The 18,687-nt window shown below is 41.3% G+C and overlaps 1 protein-coding gene across 1 annotated transcript; it reads right to left on the minus strand.

Annotated features, from left to right (window-relative positions):
* Positions 1-16,297: 16,297 nt before the first annotated feature.
* On the minus strand, positions 16,298-18,065 carry LOC140842894 (uncharacterized). The gene is made up of 2 exons (XM_073211100.1): positions 16,446-18,065; positions 16,298-16,351 (listed from the first exon to the last, which is right to left on the minus strand). Exons 1-2 carry the CDS (start codon positions 18,063-18,065, stop codon positions 16,298-16,300), a joined length of 1,674 nt encoding a protein of 557 aa, XP_073067201.1.
* Between the last annotated feature and the right edge of the window lie 622 nt (positions 18,066-18,687).

Below are 18,687 nucleotides of genomic sequence, written 5' to 3' on the forward strand. Positions count from 1 at the left end.
AAGACAATCGATCTAGGTCGATTGCTTCAGAATTCAATTTACGATTATGCATGTGGCAACTCTCCGAGTGGACTTCTTCACCCCTCTCTCATCACTGTATTGTGCCAACATGCGGGTGTGACTTGGGCTCCGAATGAAGAAGTTCTGAAGCCGAAAAATCCTATTGTGATAGCTCAGGCATTTATGGGCGCCAGAAACGACCAAGGTGCAGCACGTAGAGCTCGAAGAGAATTCAATCAGAGGGCTGCAGAAAGACGTGATCAAGCCCAGGCTCAAGAACAACCGCAGCAGCACAGGAGAAGCAGAATGACTATGTTGGAGGAAGAGATGCACCAACAACGTCAAGACATGAATGCATTTATGTATCGGACTGATACATTCATGAATTTCATGATGGATTTCACATCAGTGTTGGCTGAGCAGTTTCCATCTGCTTCCACTTCTAGTAGACCATTTCCACCTCACCCACAGTGGCCACCAGCTTACCCACCGCCAGAGTTCCAACCACCCCAACACGATGATGATGACGAGGATGATGGCAATGACCACTGACGGTCGTTGCCCAGCGTATGTGCATTTTCATATTTATCATGCCTATTTACATCGAGGACGATGCACATGTTTAAGTTTGGGGGAGAGTTATTTTATTTTATCTTTGTGTGCTTTGTTTTAATTTATTTGGAGTATTTATTTGTTTATTTGCTTTTGTTTGTTTATTTAATTAGTGTATTTTAGTGTGTTTAATTTTTGTTTATTTTGTGTGTTTGTAGTATTTTAGTCATGAAATATTTAATGAATTGGCCAATGATGAAAACATTTTGTTGGAAAAGCAACGTCATGCATCAAATTTATGTTAATTGACCACTTTAAAAATTTAGAGAATAATCATGAGATGTGGTGAGTTTGAGACTTAAAATTTCTATAAAACTTTGTGATTTTTATTTGACATTGAAATAAAATTTTTGCAAACTCATAAATGATTAAGGCAATCTTTGAAGCTATTTGGGCCATATATATTATTCATAAACATTCATTTGAAGCCTTTTTGAGCCTATATGAGAAAAGAGTTGTGTTTTTGAAATTCCTTGGAAGCCAAGCACATTTCTTTTTGAATATATATGTATTTTGTTGATGCATTGAGACACAATTTTCACGATGATTAGAATTTTACTCTTTGATGGTGAATTGAGATTTTGTCTAGAACTATCCAAACATCACTCGAGGCGAAATACGGACAAATTATGATTTAGGAATGATTTAGGTGATTTTTGGACCGATTGAGCCTTTCAAGCTACCAAATAAATGAAGTTATCATTTGTCACCTCTTTGAGCTTATATGAATTTGAATGGCACACTTAAATATGTGTAAAAGACCCTCATTCAAATATTTTTTCAAATATCCCACAATTACCAACCTTTTGAATTTCTTATACAATTATTTCCTACTTTCTCAAGGGAGTAAGAATCCAAAAGATTGAAGAAAGTGATATTCTCCTACAAAATAAAAATGAATGATGTTACATTGAAGAAGTTGGAGAAAAAGGGGAGAAAAAAGAGATGAGATGAATAAAGAAAAGAAAAAGATAAAAATTGGAGATTGAAAGAAATAGTGGAGTGTGCAAAAGAGAAGAAATTCAATTTACTCCCTTATTTGAACTCCTAGACTTTATTTGTAGCCATGAACCAAGCTTAACATTATAACCATTGAAAATCCTATTAACCTAGTCATAGTTGTCCAATATACTAGTGGAGAGTGATTGAAAGGAGCTAGCCTATGGACAATCGATAAACACCGTCATTGAGTAAGAATTTTGGTAAATTTTTCACACACTTCATTGCATCAAATAATCATTGGGTATCCATTTCTTGAATGAATATTGCTTTGAACCCAATTTATACCGAAAAAGACCTTGTGATATGTGTTTGTAAAAATTTGAAATCAATTGAGAATGATTTGTACATGGTTGAAGAGATTTGAAGTTAGAAAACGAACCAATCACATGATTTTATCCGGATGAACAAGTGGTTGAATTGATTTGAATTGTAAATGCATGATGGATTTAGAAATTATGTTGAGGCCAAGTTCTTTAAAATATTTCATGACTTGTTAGTTGTTTGTTTGTTTGTTTGAATTTGTTGTTTTGTTTTGCTCGGGACTAGCAAAATCTTAAGTTTGGGGGAGTTTGATAAGTGCAATTTATTGTACTTTTATTACTTGTTTTTAACTTGGAATTTTGTGATTCTTGAGCAGGTTTTATTTGATATGTTGTTGTTTTTGTTATTGTAGTTTGGAAGCTTAGAAATTAGAGTTTGGAGTGATATATTGATGAATTAGAGGTGCAAAGGACAACTAGTCACGAGATAAGAGTGCACCCGCGCCACAGCACGCAGCGGAGCTGCGCTACATGCCGAGAAGACAGCGCACCCGCGCTCTTAACAACAGCGCACCCGCGCTGGCTGCCGAGAGAGTAGCGCCCCCGCGCTACAGATAAGAGCGCACCCGCGCTGTATGTTCGAGAGGGCAGCGCACCCGCGGTGCTTACTTCACCGCACCCGCGGTCATGCACAAACATTCTTCCGGAAATTGTGAAACTTTGAAGACTTTGAGGAAAAGGAGGGGAGAATGGTGTGCTACGTGATATATCTTGTCTAGACTATAAAAGCCTCCATTATTCATCATCTAGGGTATCTTGGAAGCTAGAAAAAGGGTGGAGGCTACAAAGAACAAGAGGGAAGATCAAGATCATCTTCTTCAACAAGTTCTTGTGCATCTTGGAACAAAATCTTCATACACTCCAAAACTCTTGTTCTAAGTTCTTTCTTTCTTTTATTTTGATATGTTTTGTTTAATATTTGTGTGTTGTTGTTTTATTTTCATTATTATGAACTAAATCTTAATTCTAGAGGGATGATGGAACAAAACTAGAAACCATGTGTTGAGATTCATGATTTATGCTATATAAGTTGTTTTATTGTTCATTTGTATGTTTCCAATTTTAATGCTTTCAATTTATTGGCCATATCTTGAATGATTCTTGTGTTTATAAATTATCACTTGGAAAAGGGAATTTATAAACAAGAAACGGAAAAATACATCGATAGTATTTATATAGTTCGGGAGGACATATAGTGCTATTGAAGCCATTAAAAGATTTGAGTGATTATTGTGTTATTTAATTATAGATTGTTGATGGGAACATAACAATCTTTTGTTAGATAATTAGTATCTGCTTAACACTCGGGAGAGGGAGTAGATGATTTAAGAATTCTTGACTAATGAATAAGAAAGACAAATATAATATAGCTACACAAAAATACACATGGTGGATAGTTGCGTGAAATCGGACCTCTAGATCTTTTATTCTATTGTTGTTCACTATTATTTGGTACGATAATTCAAATTTAGTTTTAAATCTAGTTATTGGTATAAACAACTTCATCAATTGATTTTTCTAAATAAAATCAAGACTATTTTAATTACAAGCATTAATATAAATTTAGAAATACATTCCTCGTGGGATCGACACTTGTACTCAAAATTACATTTTACTATAACTTGACGTTGTGCACTTGCAAGCAATTAAGAAAATACGCAACAATAATGTTGAAGGATGTGAAGTGATTGTGACTAATTTGTTAATGTTGGCGACGTCGTGAGGGTTATGGTCCCAGTGGGAGCCCGACGAACGTGTTTCCATCATTACGAATATGTGGTAACGGTTAAAGTGGTGACAGTTTTGTGGTAACGGAAGAATGGGAATATCGTGAGGGGAAAAGGCTCCAGAGGGAGCTCATTTATGAGAAAAGGCTCTAGAGGGAGCCCCGACGATCGTATTTTTATTCGATAATGATAGGCCAAGGCTCAGTTGACCGGTGAGAGTGTCGCTGATGTCCCCGCCGCCCAGCACTGTGGTTATATGTAGATGGATCCATCGACCCTCATGATCATGATCAAGAAAGTCACAATTAACGATCTGAATTCAACAAAGGAAAAGGAAAATGATTATGATCAAGTTAAAAGGATTTTATGTCATGATAAGGAAAAAGATCAAGGTTTTATATGCATGTCATGAAATGTTATTTTTACTTAAAAATATTTTCACTGTTGCATGTGATTTTTATTACGTATTATTTGTTATAAAGATTATGGTGTGTTGAGTCTTTAGACTCACTAGGTATGATGGATGCAGGTGGTTCTGAGGGAGGTCTTGATGGGTGTGTAGAACCCGTAAATTGGAGTATAAACCATGTATAATTTCTAGTATTTAAATTAAAATGATTTTTATTGCATGAATATTTAAATTCTTTTCTTTAAATTTATTTATTTTACGCAGTAGTTTAATTGTTATCTTTTCAGTTAAATAAGTGAGGCCGGACTGGAGTTGGAGTATTGAGATAAAATTTAAGAAAAATATTCTTAGAATTTATTTTAGTTAAATAATAAGTTAATTTTTATGTAAAAGAAAGTTTAAGAATTTAATTAATTATTTAAAGACAAGTAGTGGATAAATTTCTTTGGTATTTTATTTAATGTTTTTAAAACATTAAATGCATGTTTATTTCATTAATTTGTATTTAAATATTTTATGCATTTTATGCATAATATATGCACGGTAGAATTATTTTGGGAATTTTAAATGTTCATGCATTAAAGATTTGTAAGTTTCATTTCGCGCTCGAACGAAGAACGAAGACCGGAGAATTTTCAGGAAAATTATTTTTAATTACATAATTTATTTTTATTAATTAATATAAGGTGTTTTTAAGCATATTTTTCAAAAACGGGATTTTATTGGGTATTTTTACTCGTAGGATTTTAATTTTTACGATACGCAATATTTTTCGAATCGGGAATATTTTTGAGGCTTCGGCTAATATTTTCAAAATTTTTCCAACACGAAATATTTTTCAGGATTGTGTTTAAATTTAATGGGTCTACTTTTAAACTTGTTAGGCTTAAATATTTTTTTTAAACTTTAATTAACAAATAAAGGGCCATTAGTTAAAATTTTAACCATTTAATTATTGTACCAGTGGTGACCCAATATCTATTATTCTTTAAACCAACCGACACCCTATTCATTCCTCTTTATTCTCTCGGTTCCAACCATTTCCCCACCACCTTTCCTTTCTCGTTTCATTATTTAATCCATCAGCTAAGGTCTCGGATCTTGCTTGTCTTGCAATAAAGAATATCTTCGGCTTTCGGCTCGATTCCCTCCCGCATTCTGCATCATTCAGGCACGCATTGTATCTTTGTTTCTGCATCACATATGCTGTATACATGCTGTTAAATGTTGCTTTTTGTGTGAAAATCTCGATTTTTGTTGTGTTCATTCAATTGTTTTTGTTGTGGCTCACGGTTTTGATAATTTGTGCAAGGGGCTGCTGGGATGGGTTGTTAAGAGTCTGATATTAGTGTCACGTTGTGTTTGGGAGAGCCATACCGATCAGGGTTGCTAGAAGAGGGAAGGACCGAGAGTTAGCGGGGTGGTGCTCGTTGGGGCTATGGCTCGCGTGGGGTAGGACGGGCGGTGCAGAGGCCGAACTGTCACGTCCCGAGACCGGGGTTAGTCGACACCGGCGTTGTCTCACAATCACATAATTGCAAAACAACAAGCCTCGTAGTAAATCAAAATAACCAGTCTTTTTCATAGCCAATGATCGTCTTTACAATGCGATAGAAATAAAATGCGGAAGCGTAAATACATAATAATGAAATCGTAAATACATAATACTGAAATCATAAGACTGAATAATCAATCGATCACGAAATAGACTGCTCTTCACCATCCCCAAAAGTATTCTTGCTCCTCATCCTCAATTTGCTTCTCATTCTTATCTGGGAGGGGAGGTAAGGGGTGAGTATTTTTGGGGGAAATACTCAGTAAATGGGGGCCAATCGTGCATAAAAATTATCGAGGTTATACATATAAACGAATTGTCACAATGTCAATATTTAGCATGTCGAAATAAAAGAAAACGAATACAGCACTGAAATCATCTCATTTTCGATGGTTTTTAACTGATCAGTCCCCTATATGTTACTCCTCTAAGGGGTGAGGCCAAAGGAACGGTTATTATAACCCACCGCATCAGGGCCTAAACAAAGATTTCAAAGTTCGGAATTTCCTTTACAATGTCTAAGTCGAATCATTACAGTGCTTAACAAATACTCAACATACTTTCAATGAACGAAATTTCCAAGAAAGGTTACATACGACGTAATAGCTATTTCGAAAATAGTAGTCAAGAACCCACTTATTTCGAATAATATATTTCGAAAATATTATGCCAATTGAAATAGTAACAAAAACCACTTACTGTATTTCGATTGCTCAAAGAAACGTAAACACGAACGGCGAGATTGCGGCAGAGCTTCTAGAGGGCGAAGAGCTTCGAGACTACAGCGTTGCTAGAGAGGATTTCGAGAGTGGATGCCAATTCGAATGAGGAGCCCTCCTTTATATAGGCACAAGAAAACCTTCTACAAGGTAGGCTCCAGTCGCTCCCTGAATGACGCCGCGTTGATGGCTCCCTGAATGACGCCGCGTTGATGGCTCCATGAATGACGCCGATGGCTTGATTTCGGCTGGTGCATGGAGTGATTTCGGCTGGTGCATGGTCTTCACATTCTCCCCTCCTTAATGTAAGTTTCGTCCTCGAAACTTGGATCCTCTTGTCCTTCGAAAAGGTAAGGGTAATGGTTTCTCATTTTCTCTTCGAGTTCCCAAGTGGCTTCTCTTTCGGTGTGATTGGACCATTGTACTTTGACGTATGGAATCGTTCGTCGTCTTAGCACTTGGTCCTTGGCATCCACAATTCTGATCGGGACTTCCTTATAAGTAAGGCCTTCATTCAAGTCTCCCTCGATTAAGAGTGGTTCAGCTTCGAGGATGTTGCTTGGATCCGAAACATATCCTCTAAGTTGTGACACATGGAAGACATTATGGATTCTGGACATACTCGGTGGGAGTGCCAATCTGTATGCAAGTGTCCCCACTTTCCCTAGAATTTCAAAAGGTCCAACATATCTAGGGTTCAGTTTCCCGGGTTTGTTGAATCGAACCACACCTTTCATTGGTGATACTTTCAAGTATGCTTTGTCTCCTGCTATGAATTCCACTGGTTTTCTTTTCAAGTCAGCCCAACTTTTCTGTCGATCTTGGGCAACTTTGAGTCTCTCCTTGATTATAGCGATTTTATCCACTGTTTCTTGGATCAATTCGGGTCCAGTGATGGCCTTTTCTCCTACTTCATCCCAATATAGTGGTGACCGACATTTTCGCCCATACAGAGCTTCATACGACGCCATTCCGATGCTGCTGTGAAAACTGTTATTGTAAGCAAACTCAATCAGAGGCAGATGTTCACTCCAATTACCGCTAAAGTCTAGGGCACATGCTCTCAGCATGTCTTCTAAAGTTTGAATTGTCCTCTCTGTTTGACCATCGGTCTGAGGGTGGTAGGCCGTACTGAGGGTGACCTTAGTTCCCATGGCTTGTTGAAAACTTTTCCAAAAACGAGATACAAACCTCGGGTCTCTGTCTGACAATATGCTGACTGGGACTCCATGTAATCGTACGATATTATTCATGTACAACGTGGCTAGCTTGTCCAAATTATAGTTCATGCGGACTGGTAAGAAGTGCGCAGATTTGGTGAGTCTGTCTACGATTACCCAGATGCCATCATGGCTTTGTCTAGACTTTGGTAGCCCAACCACAAAGTCCATGGAGATGTGTTCCCATTTCCATTCTGGAATTTCTAGAGGTTGAAGAAGTCCCCCAGGCCTTTGGTGCTCAGCTTTGACCTTTTGGCACACAAGACATTTGGAAACAAATATCGCAACATCCTTTTTCATTCCACTCCACCAGAAATTCTTCTTTAAGTCTCGGTACATCTTGGTACTGCCAGGATGAACTGAGAAATTCGACTTATGTGCTTCTGACATTACTTCTTTTCGAAGGTTATCCACGTCTGGTACGCACAATCGTCCTTTCATCCAAAGGACTCCTTTGTCGTCGATCTGAGTATCTTGAGACTTTGCTTCCTTAGCTTGTTCCTTAAGTTTTACTAGAACTGGGTCTCGATCCTGGTTCAACTTGACGATTTCTCGCAGACATGGTTGAGCGGAGAGTGCAGCTAAGGTAACCTTACCCATATTCCTCCGACTCAAAGCATCAGCTACTTTGTTTGCCTTGCCTGGATGGTAGCTTATAGTCAAGTCATAATCCTTCAACAGCTCAATCCATCGTCTTTGCCTCATATTCAATTCCTTTTGGGTGAACAAGTATTTGAGGCTCTGGTGGTCTGTGAAGATTTCGCACTTGGAGCCATAGAGATAATGTCTCCATATCTTCAAAGCAAAGACGACTGCTGCCAGTTCGAGGTCATGAGTGGGATAATTTCGTTCATGCGGCTTCAACTGCCTTGATGCATAGGCAATCACTCTTCCTTCTTGCATGAGTACACATCCCAACCCTTCCTTCGATGCGTCACTGTAGATGGTGAAATCCTTATCTTCTGTGGGCAAGACTAACACTGGTTTAGACGCGAGCTTTTCTTTCAATGTCTGAAAACTTTTCTCGCAGTTGTCATCCCAAATGAATTTAGAATTCTTTTGAGTAAGCCTTGTTAATGGTATGGCTATGGAAGAGAATCCTTCAACGAATTTCCTGTAATAGCCTGCCAATCCAAGAAAACTCCTAATGTCTGTGGCGTTTCTCGGTTTCGGCCAATCTAGAATTGACTCCACTTTCCTTGGATCTACTGATACTCCTGCTTCCGATATCACATGCCCTAAAAAGGACACACTGTTTAGCCAGAATTCGCATTTCTTGAACTTGGCATAGAGTTCTTTCTCCCTTAAAGTTTGTAGGGTGAGGCGGAGATGCTCTTCGTGATCTTCTTTGCTAGGAGAGTAGACAAGGATGTCGTCGATGAATACCACTATGAACCGGTCCAGGAATGGCTTGAATACTCTGTTCATTAGGTCCATAAAGGCTGCTGGTGCGTTCGTCAGACCAAAAGGCATCACTGTGAATTCGTAGTGTCCATACCTCGTCCGGAAGGCCGTCTTTGGGATGTCTTCAGCCCTGACCTTCAATTGGTGGTAGCCCGTTCTCAAATCCAATTTGGAAAATACTGTGGCTCCCTTAAGCTGATCAAACAGGTCGTCTATTCTCGGAAGAGGGTACTTGTTCTTGATAGTGATCTTATTCAATTCCCTATAGTCAATGCATAGTCTCATGCTCCCATCTTTCTTCTTGACAAAAAGTACTGGAGCTCCCCATGGAGATGCACTTGGTCGAATCTGCCTTTTGTCTAGCAATTCTTGAAGTTGTTCTTTTAGCTCTTTAAGTTCAGCTGGTGCCATTCTGTATGGTGCCTTGGAGATGGGTGCTGCTTCGGTCACTAAGTTGATTTCAAACTCAATTTCACGATCAGGGATTGTCCCTGGTAGTTCTTCCGGAAAGACGTCTGGGAATTCTCGTACGATAGGGATATCCCCTGGTTTAAGTTCAATCTCCTCCTTCACTACGTTAATCATTGCTAGATAGATATCTGCTCCGGATTTCACGGCTTTCCATGCTTGGGATGCGGAAAGAAGTGACTTCCGTTCCTTGGATTTGCCATGATACACGACCTCTCTTTGGTCCGGGGTTCGGAGTCTGACACTCTTTCCCTTGCAATCGACCATCGCGTTATTTCTTGCTAACCAATCCATTCCTAAGATGACGTCGAACTCCACCATGTTTAGTTGTATCAATTCTGCCTGGAATAGTTGCTCATTGATACAAATTTTACACTTTCGGTGCACTCTATGTGTTTCGACTGTCTTACTAGTAGGAGTCGCTACTCTAAATGGTTCAACTAATAATTCAGGTGTAAGCCCTAGTTTCTTAGTGAATCTTTTAGATATGAATGAATGAGTAGCACCACTGTCAAACAACACATAAGCTGGCATTTCATTGACAAAAATAGTACCTGCCACGACATCATTTGCATCATCTGCTTCTTCTTGGGTTATTGCAAACACACGAGCGTTGGGCTTATTTTCCCTTGGCTTGTTGGGGTTAGCGTCAGTATTAGGCTTGGTGCCTCTCTTCATTGGCTCGGGACAATTAGCGATTCGATGCCCTAATTTCCCACAATTGAAACATGCTCCCGTCTGTCTATGGCATTCTCCAGAATGACGGTTATTACATTTGGGACACATCTTTGGTTCTTGGTAAGTTGAGTGGGACGAGGTACCTTTGAATGACCCGTTGGACTGATTTGGTCTCTTGAATGGTGGCTTCCCTTGAGATGGCTGTCCAGTAAGAGGCCGTTTATTCCTGTTCTCGTCCTCCCGACGCTTGATGTCTGTCTCAGCTCTTATTGCTGCTCCCATCAAATCCGCAAAGCTCGTAGGTTGGTAAACTGCTAAGGATGACTGAATACGGCTGCTCAATCCCTTTTTGTATCTGTGCATTTTCAGAACCCCATCTGCCATGATTGTTGGGGCATAAGTTCCAAGGTCATTGAATCGGGAGGTGTAATCTACCACTGACATGTCTGGAGTTTGCGAGAAGTTCTCAAACTCACTCAATTTCTGTAGTCTGACTTCTGCTGGGAAATATTGTTTGAGAAAGACATCTCTGAATTGTCGCCAAGTGATTGCTCCGGCGGCTGTCAGGGTAGGTGAGACTGTTTCCCACCACTTACTCGCCTTATCTTCCAGGAATGGTGTTATTACATCTACTTTGAGTGCCTCGGGTATCTCTAATAATCGCAGCTGGGTTTCCACACTTTTCAACCAGTTCTGGCTACTTTCAGGGTCGGCGTCTCCCTTGAACACTGGGCAACGGTTCTTACGAAGGGCCTCGTAATGGTACTTGATTCCATTCTGTGCCGGTGGTGGTTGAGGCTGCTGATTACCGTTACCATTGAGGTTTCCCAAGCCCTGGATAGTTGTTGCCACTATGGTGGCTATAGCCATCAAATCTGCTTGGCTCAGGCCCATTCTGGGAGGTGGTGGCGGTGGATTTCCGTCAGGATTCGGATTCTCATTATTGTCATTGTGGTTGTTGGCGTACCGTGGGTTGCGATTGGCTCGTGGAGGTCTCCCGGCCATTTCCTACAAGCGTACAAGTTTCTAAGATATTTGTTGCACAATTTGATAGAATGCATTGAATATTTGTGCGAAAATAAATTGATGCCAACAAGTAATCGAAATAACAACTTTTATTGATTTCTCAAATAAACATAAACAACTGAATGAGAATTTATTGGAATGAAAAATGGCGACAACGGAAATAAACTAAAAAAAATGGTTCACTAAAATATCCTAATCTGATATCTCTCCATTCCCCACAGCTACGTCAGGTGGGGCTTCTTCCTCCTCAGAATCCTCCTCCGGCATCTCCGGGTCTAAAAACTCTGCCAGCTGCATCTGCAGACTTTGATTCTCCGATTCTAATTCAGCAATCTGTTCCCTATGAGTCAGAATCTTCCCTATCGCGTCGTCCAACTCATTCTTTGCACGCGCGCAATTTGCTTGATCTTTCTGGATGAGTGCCTTCTCCCTTGCCTTCCTTTCGTCTATCTCCCTTGATAGCCTTTGGTTATTTTCTGATAATTGCATGACCACCTTCCACGACTCTTCCATTCTTTCCTTATCTCTCACCCGTGCGTGACGAGCTTCAGTCAATTCTACGGTACGTCGGTCCAATTCGTCCATAGTTCGTTTGGTTTGGCCCCTCGTCAGTTGTAACGACTCTCGCAGTTCGCCGTTATCTTCATTAACGAGTTGGAACATCTCATATACCTGATCGATCCTCTTTTCTGCTGCCAATAGCTTGGCAGTCAGATCCTCCACTTGCTTCCTCCTCTGCAGATTGCTAGCTCTCAGCCTCCTAACCGTCCTATCGTGGTGTGCTGGAGCCAACTCATCTAAACGTAGAAGGGACTGGGCGCGCGGGCGAGGTCGGGGACTGTCTAGTTGGAACGTCTCTCTATGAGTAATCGAAGCTACACTCTTACGGGCAGTCAAACGTGTGCGAGCCATTTCCTGGAAAAAGAAGAGAAATGCTCAGAATATCAAAAATAGGCCAGAATAAAAATGTCAGAGTCGTATAGAGTCAAGTAACGGAAAATAAAGAAAACTTTTCGAAAATTTCCAAAAATGGAAAGTTTCGAGATAGACATATGGATTCGAAGCATATGTCGAGAGGATTCCAGAACAGTTGACGGAATCAATTCGGAGTTTCCTACGAAAAGTTATAGGAGTTACGAAACTTTCCTAAAACGGCAAAATCGAGGTTTCGGAGGCCTAAACGAAGGAATTTCGCGATTTTTCGCTGGGGCTCCCGATAGCGTCGGGAGTCTTGATCGTTGGACCGTTTCGGAGGGGATAGCATTGGCCGATTTATAAAATTCCACCGAAATTTTTTTTTGAACATTTTCCTTCCCAACCAGATTATGAACCTGGCTGCTCTGATACCACTTAAATGTCACGCCCCGAGACCGGGGTTAGTCGACACCGGCGTTGTCTCACAATCACATAATTGCAAAACAACAAGCCTCGTAGTAAATCAAAATAACCAGTCTTTTTCATAGCCAATGATCGTCTTTACAATGCGATAGAAATAAAATGCGGAAGCGTAAATACATAATACTGAAATCGTAAATACATAATACTGAAATCATAAGACTGAATAATCAATCGATCACGAAATAGACTGCTCTTCACCATCCCCAAAAGTATTCTTGCTCCTCATCCTCAATTTGCTTCTCATTCTTATCTGGGAGGGGAGGTAAGGGGTGAGTATTTTTGGGGGAAATACTCAGTAAATGGGGGCCAATCGTGCATAAAAATTATCGAGGTTATACATATAAACGAATTGTCACAATGTCAATATTTAGCATGTCGAAATAAAAGAAAACGAATACAGCACTGAAATCATCTCATTTTCGATGGTTTTTAACTGATCAGTCCCCTATATGTTACTCCTCTAAGGGGTGAGGCCAAAGGAACGGTTATTATAACCCACCGCATCAGGGCCTAAACAAAGATTTCAAAGTTCGGAATTTCCTTTACAATGTCTAAGTCGAATCATTACAGTGCTTAACAAATACTCAACATACTTTCAATGAACGAAATTTCCAAGAAAGGTTACATACGACGTAATAGCTATTTCGAAAATAGTAGTCAAGAACCCACTTATTTCGAATAATATATTTCGAAAATATTATGCCAATTGAAATAGTAACAAAAACCACTTACTGTATTTCGATTGCTCAAAGAAACGTAAACACGAACGGCGAGATTGCGGCAGAGCTTCTAGAGGGCGAAGAGCTTCGAGACTACAGCGTTGCTAGAGAGGATTTCGAGAGTGGATGCCAATTCGAATGAGGAGCCCTCCTTTATATAGGCACAAGAAAACCTTCTACAAGGTAGGCTCCAGTCGCTCCCTGAATGACGCCGCGTTGATGGCTCCCTGAATGACGCCGCGTTGATGGCTCCATGAATGACGCCGATGGCTTGATTTCGGCTGGTGCATGGAGTGATTTCGGCTGGTGCATGGTCTTCACATTCTCCCCTCCTTAATGTAAGTTTCGTCCTCGAAACTTGGATCCTCTTGTCCTTCGAAAAGGTAAGGGTAATGGTTTCTCATTTTCTCTTCGAGTTCCCAAGTGGCTTCTCTTTCGGTGTGATTGGACCATTGTACTTTGACGTATGGAATCGTTCGTCGTCTTAGCACTTGGTCCTTGGCATCCACAATTCTGATCGGGACTTCCTTATAAGTAAGGCCTTCATTCAAGTCTCCCTCGATTAAGAGTGGTTCAGCTTCGAGGATGTGGCTTGGATCCGAAACATATCCTCTAAGTTGTGACACATGGAAGACATTATGGATTCTGGACATACTCGGTGGGAGTGCCAATCTGTATGCAAGTGTCCCCACTTTCCCTAGAATTTCAAAAGGTCCAACATATCTAGGGTTCAGTTTCCCGGGTTTGTTGAATCGAACCACACCTTTCATTGGTGATACTTTCAAGTATGCTTTGTCTCCTGCTATGAATTCCACTGGTCTTCTTTTCAAGTCAGCCCAACTTTTCTGTCGATCTTGGGCAACTTTGAGTCTCTCCTTGATTATAGCGATTTTATCCACTGTTTCTTGGATCAATTCGGGTCCAGTGATGGCCTTTTCTCCTACTTCATCCCAATATAGTGGTGACCGACATTTTCGCCCATACAGAGCTTCATACGGCGCCATTCCGATGCTGCTGTGAAAACTGTTATTGTAAGCAAACTCAATCAGAGGCAGATGTTCACTCCAATTACCGCTAAAGTCTAGGGCACATGCTCTCAGCATGTCTTCTAAAGTTTGAATTGTCCTCTCTGTTTGACCATCGGTCTGAGGGTGGTAGGCCGTACTGAGGGTGACCTTAGTTCCCATGGCTTGTTGAAAACTTTTCCAAAAACGAGATACAAACCTCGGGTCTCTGTCTGACAATATGCTGACTGGGACTCCATGTAATCGTACGATATTATTCATGTACAACGTGGCTAGCTTGTCCAAATTATAGTTCATGCGGACTGGTAAGAAGTGCGCAGATTTGGTGAGTCTGTCTACGATTACCCAGATGCCATCATGGCTTTGTCTAGACTTTGGTAGCCCAACCACAAAGTCCATGGAGATGTGTTCCCATTTCCATTCTGGAATTTCTAGAGGTTGAAGAAGTCCCCCAGGCCTTTGGTGCTCAGCTTTGACCTTTTGGCACACAAGACATTTGGAAACAAATATCGCAACATCCTTTTTCATTCCACTCCACCAGAAATTCTTCTTTAAGTCTCGGTACATCTTGGTACTGCCAGGATGAACTGAGAAATTCGACTTATGTGCTTCTGACATTACTTCTTTTCGAAGGTTATCCACGTCTGGTACGCACAATCGTCCTTTCATCCAAAGGACTCCTTTGTCGTCGATCTGAGTATCTTGAGACTTTGCTTCCTTAGCTTGTTCCTTAAGTTTTACTAGAACTGGGTCTCGATCCTGGTTCAACTTGACGATTTCTCGCAGACATGGTTGAGCGGAGAGTGCAGCTAAGGTAACCTTACCCATATTCCTCCGACTCAAAGCATCAGCTACTTTGTTTGCCTTGCCTGGATGGTAGCTTATAGTCAAGTCATAATCCTTCAACAGCTCAATCCATCGTCTTTGCCTCATATTCAATTCCTTTTGGGTGAACAAGTATTTGAGGCTCTGGTGGTCTGTGAAGATTTCGCACTTGGAGCCATAGAGATAATGTCTCCATATCTTCAAAGCAAAGACGACTGCTGCCAGTTCGAGGTCATGAGTGGGATAATTTCGTTCATGCGGCTTCAACTGCCTTGATGCATAGGCAATCACTCTTCCTTCTTGCATGAGTACACATCCCAACCCTTCCTTCGATGCGTCACTGTAGATGGTGAAATCCTTATCTTCTGTGGGCAAGACTAACACTGGTTTAGACGCGAGCTTTTCTTTCAATGTCTGAAAACTTTTCTCGCAGTTGTCATCCCAAATGAATTTAGAATTCTTTTGAGTAAGCCTTGTTAATGGTATGGCTATGGAAGAGAATCCTTCAACGAATTTCCTGTAATAGCCTGCCAATCCAAGAAAACTCCTAATGTCTGTGGCGTTTCTCGGTTTCGGCCAATCTAGAATTGACTCCACTTTCCTTGGATCTACTGATACTCCTGCTTCCGATATCACATGCCCTAAAAAGGACACACTGTTTAGCCAGAATTCGCATTTCTTGAACTTGGCATAGAGTTCTTTCTCCCTTAAAGTTTGTAGGGTGAGGCGGAGATGCTCTTCGTGATCTTCTTTGCTAGGAGAGTAGACAAGGATGTCGTCGATGAATACCACTATGAACCGGTCCAGGAATGGCTTGAATACTCTGTTCATTAGGTCCATAAAGGCTGCTGGTGCGTTCGTCAGACCAAAAGGCATCACTGTGAATTCGTAGTGTCCATACCTCGTCCGGAAGGCCGTCTTTGGGATGTCTTCAGCCCTGACCTTCAATTGGTGGTAGCCCGTTCTCAAATCCAATTTGGAAAATACTGTGGCTCCCTTAAGCTGATCAAACAGGTCGTCTATTCTCGGAAGAGGGTACTTGTTCTTGATAGTGATCTTATTCAATTCCCTATAGTCAATGCATAGTCTCATGCTCCCATCTTTCTTCTTGACAAAAAGTACTGGAGCTCCCCATGGAGATGCACTTGGTCGAATCTGCCTTTTGTCTAGCAATTCTTGAAGTTGTTCTTTTAGCTCTTTAAGTTCAGCTGGTGCCATTCTGTATGGTGCCTTGGAGATGGGTGCTGCTTCGGTCACTAAGTTGATTTCAAACTCAATTTCACGATCAGGGATTGTCCCTGGTAGTTCTTCCGGAAAGACGTCTGGGAATTCTCGTACGATAGGGATATCCCCTGGTTTAAGTTCAATCTCCTCCTTCACTACGTTAATCATTGCTAGATAGATATCTGCTCCGGATTTCACGGCTTTCCATGCTTGGGATGCGGAAAGAAGTGACTTCCGTTCCTTGGATTTGCCATGATACACGACCTCTCTTTGGTCCGGGGTTCGGAGTCTGACACTCTTTCCCTTGCAATCGACCATCGCGTTATTTCTTGCTAACCAATCCATTCCTAAGATGACGTCGAACTCCACCATGTTTAGTTGTATCAATTCTGCCTGGAATAGTTGCTCATTGATACAAATTTTACACTTTCGGTGCACTCTATGTGTTTCGACTGTCTTACTAGTAGGAGTCGCTACTCTAAATGGTTCAACTAATAATTCAGGTGTAAGCCCTAGTTTCTTAGTGAATCTTTTAGATATGAATGAATGAGTAGCACCACTGTCAAACAACACATAAGCTGGCATTTCATTGACAAAAATAGTACCTGCCACGACATCATTTGCATCATCTGCTTCTTCTTGGGTTATTGCAAACACACGAGCGTTGGGCTTATTTTCCCTTGGCTTGTTGGGGTTAGCGTCAGTATTAGGCTTGGTGCCTCTCTTCATTGGCTCGGGACAATTAGCGATTCGATGCCCTAATTTCCCACAATTGAAACATGCTCCCGTCTGTCTATGGCATTCTCCAGAATGACGGTTATTACATTTGGGACACATCTTTGGTTCTTGGTAAGTTGAGTGGGACGAGGTACCTTTGAATGACCCGTTGGACTGATTTGGTCTCTTGAATGGTGGCTTCCCTTGAGATGGCTGTCCAGTAAGAGGCCGTTTATTCCTGTTCTCGTCCTCCCGACGCTTGATGTCTGTCTCAGCTCTTATTGCTGCTCCCATCAAATCCGCAAAGCTCGTAGGTTGGTAAACTGCTAAGGATGACTGAATACGGCTGCTCAATCCCTTTTTGTATCTGTGCATTTTCAGAACCCCATCTGCCATGATTGTTGGGGCATAAGTTCCAAGGTCATTGAATCGGGAGGTGTAATCTACCACTGACATGTCTGGAGTTTGCGAGAAGTTCTCAAACTCACTCAATTTCTGTAGTCTGACTTCTGCTGGGAAATATTGTTTGAGAAAGACATCTCTGAATTGTCGCCAAGTGATTGCTCCGGCGGCTGTCAGGGTAGGTGAGACTGTTTCCCACCACTTACTCGCCTTATCTTCCAGGAATGGTGTTATTACATCTACTTTGAGTGCCTCGGGTATCTCTAATAATCGCAGCTGGGTTTCCACACTTTTCAACCAGTTCTGGCTACTTTCAGGGTCGGCGTCTCCCTTGAACACTGGGCAACGGTTCTTACGAAGGGCCTCGTAATGGTACTTGATTCCATTCTGTGCCGGTGGTGGTTGAGGCTGCTGATTACCGTTACCATTGAGGTTTCCCAAGCCCTGGATAGTTGTTGCCACTATGGTGGCTATAGCCATCAAATCTGCTTGGCTCAGGCCCATTCTGGGAGGTGGTGGCGGTGGATTTCCGTCAGGATTCGGATTCTCATTATTGTCATTGTGGTTGTTGGCGTACCGTGGGTTGCGATTGGCTCGTGGAGGTCTCCCGGCCATTTCCTACAAGCGTACAAGTTTCTAAGATATTTGTTGCACAATTTGATAGAATGCATTGAATATTTGTGCGAAAATAAATTGATGCCAACAAGTAATCGAAATAACAACTTTTATTGATTTCTCAAATAAACATAAACAACTGAATGAGAATTTATTGGAATGAAAAATGGCGACAACGGAAATAAACTAAAAAAAATGGTTCACTAAAATATCCTAATCTGATATCTCTCCATTCCCCACAGCTACGTCAGGTGGGGCTTCTTCCTCCTCAGAATCCTCCTCCGGCATCTCCGGGTCTAAAAACTCTGCCAGCTGCATCTGCAGACTTTGATTCTCCGATTCTAATTCAGCAATCTGTTCCCTATGAGTCAGAATCTTCCCTATCGCGTCGTCCAACTCATTCTTTGCACGCGCGCAATTTGCTTGATCTTTCTGGATGAGTGCCTTCTCCCTTGCCTTCCTTTCGTCTATCTCCCTTGATAGCCTTTGGTTATTTTCTGATAATTGCATGACCACCTTCCACGACTCTTCCATTCTTTCCTTATCTCTCACCCGTGCGTGACGAGCTTCAGTCAATTCTACGGTACGTCGGTCCAATTCGTCCATAGTTCGTTTGGTTTGG

This window comes from Primulina eburnea, chromosome 10 (assembly GCF_022965805.1).
Source record: "Primulina eburnea isolate SZY01 chromosome 10, ASM2296580v1, whole genome shotgun sequence".
NCBI lineage: Eukaryota > Viridiplantae > Streptophyta > Magnoliopsida > Lamiales > Gesneriaceae > Primulina > Primulina eburnea.